General features: G+C 33.0%; 1 protein-coding gene across 1 annotated transcript; it reads right to left on the bottom strand.

The window, feature by feature from the left end:
* Nucleotides 1–783: 783 nt before the first annotated feature.
* On the bottom strand, nucleotides 784–4835 carry LOC115958291 (glycosyltransferase BC10-like). Its single transcript, XM_031076694.1, has 10 exons — nucleotides 4521–4835; nucleotides 4115–4231; nucleotides 3719–3819; nucleotides 3411–3482; nucleotides 3167–3248; nucleotides 2442–2522; nucleotides 2184–2225; nucleotides 1984–2079; nucleotides 1513–1659; nucleotides 784–1202 (listed from the first exon to the last, which is right to left on the bottom strand). The coding sequence occupies exons 1-10, from the start codon at nucleotides 4776–4778 to the stop codon at nucleotides 996–998; spliced, it is 1203 nt and encodes a 400-aa protein (XP_030932554.1). The 5' UTR covers nucleotides 4779–4835; the 3' UTR covers nucleotides 784–995.
* Between the last annotated feature and the right edge of the window lie 729 nt (nucleotides 4836–5564).

The following is a 5564-nucleotide window of genomic DNA, read 5'->3' as shown; positions in this document are numbered from 1 at the left end:
TCATGTCACCAATATAATATTAGATGTTATCGGATTACTAATGAAAATGTATGACAATGTCAATATGAGAAAGAGATCAAAAATGAAGGGTCAAATAAAAATTTTGAAATGTAAGAGAAAAAATGAAAACAACCTCAAACTTTAAGGGCAAAATTATACTTTAATTTAACTTATGCTTCCTCAAAATTATAACCCTACCATTTATTACAAATATTGTCAAGTACCTTGTAAATCAATTGGTTGTCATTTCATAGTGTTTTCAAGACATTCATGATTCAAATCTCTCTCCTTCATTGTAACTACTATATTATCCCCAAAAAAATGTATGGCAGCAAATACTGGTTTTGATTGTGTAATCAAATGATACAATTTAAACTTGAAAATCGTAGTCTTGAATTTTTTAATCTCGTTTTCAACATTGCATTTTGCATTATATGGAGGTTGGAGCTTTTCATTTTTTTTTCCCCTAGAGTGACAAGCTTCCAGAACTCTATTTTTTCAATCTCACATTTAAATTGATAAAAAACCAAGATGGCTCCATACTGAATTTTTTTAAAAATACAATTTAAAAAGAGAAGCTTAGCAAATTGCTCCAAACGTCAGCTTCCTTTCTATAAAGCTTTTTAAAAATGCCCCCTACAAAAATCTTCATCCTTCTTTTTTACTCTTTTTATTATTATAGAAGGAAATGAAAGTAGAAAAGATTGGAATGGTCACAGAACATGTTAGAGTCATTTGCAGAGATCAGAACTAATTTGGAAGTATACTGATACTTGTGAATGATTCAACCTATCTTATATCCCCCGATGTACAAAGTCCTCATTTAATCTTCATCTTGTCCTTTTTTCCCTCTTCACTTATCCTTTGTACAAATATAGCCAATTCTATGAATCTTGATAGTTATGTGGTATAAGATACTGCTTTTTGCAACACTACATAAAGTTACATTCTGTAAAATTTTCTATGTTCAATGTCATTCAACGATACTGCAAGAGTTATGTATATTGTTTACTTTTTCTTTTCGAAGCTGTTGCCTTTGTTAATGCAAGAATATCATAGGGACCAACCAATCCCATAGTCAATACACGGATGGCCGCGCCATATGTGAACTTTCTTGCGAATAAGAAACATGGAGTAAGTTTAGAATTGATTGAGCACTGTGCAGTCCGGTTTTCAGACTCATAATAGACATGGTTGATATCCTGTGAGAAAATAGTAAAGAGAACAAGTCAAGAACAATCAGAGACAACAGGATAGTCAAAATAAGAAAAGAACCATGACATGCCAGAATATTAGTATACTTTGGTTGCAGCTACATTAACCAGGCTCATCATATAGTGGCAAACAAGAATTTGATCGAGAAAATCAAAAGATCTTTTATATGCAGAGTCACCAAAAAAGTACACACTGCAAGGTATCTAATTTATCTAAATCCAAAGTTATGCCAAAAAGCCAAACCAAACTTTATATACACCAGATTTATCATGTGATTAACTTGGCATAACAACTCACCTTTATTTTTTTGATTTCTTGAGGGCTTGCATCATCACGATCGAATGTGATAGGGTGCCAAGATTTTGTATCATTTCTCATGGCAGAATGATTCCATAATGTGTAGGTCAATGATCTTCGTTCAAGTTCGTCTTCAAGTCCACTCATCTTATATAAAACACAAACAAAAGATTTTGAATGAAATGCCCATAATGAAAAATTATATTCTTGATTGTTCCCAATTAAAGAAGGAAACAAATATTATCTGAATCTGAACTCAAAGCATACCTGAAAATAGCCATATTATTCCCAATGAGAATGAGGCACTAAAGAAAAATAGGGAACACAATATTTATCTATGTACTATTCATCCAGAAGACCAGAAAGAAATTATCTGTGCATGGTAAAGACAATTTATACTGCAATTTTTTTTTTTTTTTTTAATGAAACTGTAAATGTGGATTAAATTAAAGAAGAAAACGAATTGCTTACTGCAAGTAGTGTCGGCACATAATGTTCATCTGGGATACAATTGTGGGGATTCTGAAGTGATGTAAGCCATGGGAACATAAATCTGAAACCAAATTCCTGTTTGGACAAAAGAGGTTATTTATGTCATTTGCCGTTTTAAGAGGCATGAAGTAGAATCATCCTGCATTTCATCTGAAAATTGCCAGAGAGTATTTGCTTACAAGAATTTGCCTTCTCTTTGTTAAGTCTGTCGGTGGCCATCGCTGAAAAGTGAGGGAATTAATAAGTATGCTGTGATTGTTTTGTCTCACATTTAGCAATTAGCTAGAAATTGCATATTCTATATGATGAAGTAGCTACAGAACCATGTGTTAGCGAAATTCATCGCCAACCTAATTGCTTTCAAGAAGAGAGTATCATGCAACTTTATTAGATTGAAATAATATGAAACAGGACCAACAAGGAGTCTTCCTCAATACCTTGCAAAATTCCCTGAACACAGGAAAAATTATGTCGTCACCCACGACAATTTCTGCATGTCTTCTGACCAAAGCAATCCACTGAGATCAACATAAAGAAAGTTCATAATAGGAACTTATAGGAATCAATAACTAGAAAAATAAATTGTTTGTCCAATTGTAAATTAAAAACAATTATGATGATATATGGTCTGCCTTGTCTTGTTCTAGAAAACAAGCATTGCTTGGAAGTAATATTAGGACTCAATTTCCAGTTTTTGACTGTTGATAGTGCAGGACTATAAGTGAGGGAAAAGAAAAGTGCCTTTGTCTTACTTTGGTGAGGGCAATTTTTTGAGTAGCATCCAGACAACACCTAAGCTAGTGTATTAGACAAGGTCAGGCCATTCATTTTAAAAGAGGACGTCCATAACTGAATCAGAACTTAGGTAAATGATAGGGAAAGTATTTGAATCAACAATGTGACCTAATTGGGGTAGCATTTCTGAGGCACAGCTTTGATACAAAATGTACACTTTCATCTAACAAATTTGCTTCTCGAAATTAAGTTATGGGGTGGGGGTGGGGAGAAGAGGGATGAATAACATTCTATGCAATTGCAATTCCTATGTCTTTATTGTCACAAGTGGTAAGAACTATGAACTATTTTTTTTGGATGTGAAGAACTATAAACTAAATTGAAAGCAAAGATATAAATAACTAAATTTTAGGGGAAGATATAAAACCTGGGATCCTTTTCGCCATTTCTCCTCTGGTATTGCAGGTGACATCTTTGGATCATAGCGATCTTCATCGATGTTAATAAAGCTAACACAGTCACACAGAGTACATAAAACTCACTAACTCAGCTTAATTTCATTCTTTCTTCCATATTTGCAAAAGACATCAGAGTATTGCTAAACGAATTGATATAAGAAAGACAACTATTCATTCTAGTTTTCATGGACCCAAAACTGCTCTTATTATTACCTGTCCACAAAACTTTTTGGAGAAGACATCACAGCGTTGTAGATGTAACTGAAGTCGTACAACGGTATACAACTGTAACACGAGATTAATAAAAAAAAAAATTCACTAATGAAAAATGTCAATTAATTTTGCATCTAGTAAATGCAATAGTCAACAAGGAAAACTTATAAGCTAGTCAATCATTTCAAAAGAAAAAATCAACAAATTATTGGATTAGAAACTACATGAAGAGCATAGCACAAAGCACAAAACAGAAGCATTAGCAATGTAGCATCCAATACGCAGCAGTTCATAAAATTGAATTTAACCTATCAGAGAGAAGAATAAATCTCTGATTGGCTGGATCTTCAAGTGCTTTTTCAAGTAATAACCGCTCTGCCATTATCATACTTGATTCTCCCCAGACTACCTGCCATATCCATATCAATTAAAGTATGAGCATATTAATTTTGGAACCAAATCATTGCATGCAACTAATCTGTTTGGATGACAAGAAAATGCAGGGGGAAAAAAAAAGAATTTATGTTCAACTTAGGCTGATAAAGATAAAATTTTTCAAGTTAAGAGTCATAAGATTCAAACCTTATTTTCTAAAATTTTCCATCATTTTCTTGGCAGACAAATTGAGGGTAAGCAAAAATCAAATAAAAATATGAACTAGTTCTAGTTGTTTATCAAAGTAAATTAGCTAGAGGCATATATACCTGAATGCTATTGATTAGCTGTCGGCCATAAAAGAATGCTGAACTTGTTGTTGTCTCATCAAACACGAAACGGGGCTCTGAATGAATATAAATCGATAAATTTGCCGCATCACCATTCTGTAAAGTTCACCAAATCCAGATCACAAAAAACATATCAATACCTCCTCAGTGTACACATACTATTTATATCATAATGATTTTTCTGATACTCTCATAAGTTCTAAATTGAAATTACATGCTTTTAGTAGTTGCAATCAACACCCATTATGTTGTTTCTTTTAATTTTTAATTTTTACGTATTCCCATATGACTTATCCAAATTTTCCATTTTTTTTTGCTTTGTGTTTTATTGTTTTTATCGCAACCCATTAAATATTTATTAAAGTAATAGCAGCTAGAAATTAACCTTGAAGAAGGCACCCCAGAGAAAATCAAGAGGAAGGTCTTTGCGAACGAGAAAGAGAAAAGCAATCTTTGGAGGGCCTTCAAAATGGTGATCATCATGATAATGTAATGCACTATAACTTGGAGACGTAGAGATTGATGATTGAAAGTGCAGCCTGACAAAAGCAAATAGACAAAGGAAGACACAAAGAAAGATTATGAGGTTTGACAAAAACCTCCACAAGTGGCGTATGGGTGGTGATGCTCGCTTCCTTGACATGACTCAGCCCTCCTCCAATTCTCAATGTTCTCATGCAATGTGTGTGTAGAGAGACAGAGAGAGAGAGAGATTGAGTCAGAGAGAGAAAGGGAATTGAATGCGACTGTTTCAAAGTGCGTTAGAGTGAAGCATTAATGAGGATAGCTGAGAACTGTGTTTTGTTTTTTCTGTTTTTATGGTTGTTACTTGTTACAAAGAAACTGAACAGTGACAAATGACAGTGAAGAAACGTAACGAATTAAAAGGGATTTAGGTGTCTCTAAATGGGACAATATAATATGGCTTAATTCATACATGGCCTTTCGGTGAATCACTGAATCCCACAAATTTAGCCAATAGCTCTCATGTCGCTGACCGACTCATTCTTGACTTGATAACACGGTCGGCTTTACTATAGAAGCGAATAATGCGGTCGCCTAAAAGGTCCTAACTAAAAAAGAGTCCCCAAATTTTAATATAGAGTAATTTTTTTATTGTAAAAGTATTAATTAAGCTCGTATATTAGTCAATAAATAAAATGGTATTTTTTTATCAAATGAAAAACAAGAAAAAGAGAGAAAAATGTTACATCCATAATATTTTTCACAACAAATTTTAAGTGACAGGTTATTATTGGTTGGCAAAAAAATAATTTCAATACTGGGTTAAAATTAGAACTAGTAACAACTTAATATTTAGAAGTTGTTGTGAAAATATTGTTAAAAAAAAAGAGCAATACATAAAATTTTACAACATTTTTCACGACAGTTGAGTTGGTAAATTTTTACTAGTTTTCATCTAAGTCTG

Source organism: Quercus lobata, chromosome 8 (assembly GCF_001633185.2).
Source record: "Quercus lobata isolate SW786 chromosome 8, ValleyOak3.0 Primary Assembly, whole genome shotgun sequence".
In the NCBI taxonomy this organism is placed as follows: Eukaryota; Viridiplantae; Streptophyta; class Magnoliopsida; order Fagales; family Fagaceae; genus Quercus; species Quercus lobata.
Note: the sequence above shows the minus strand (reverse complement) of the source record. Positions and strands in the feature narration are given on the sequence as shown.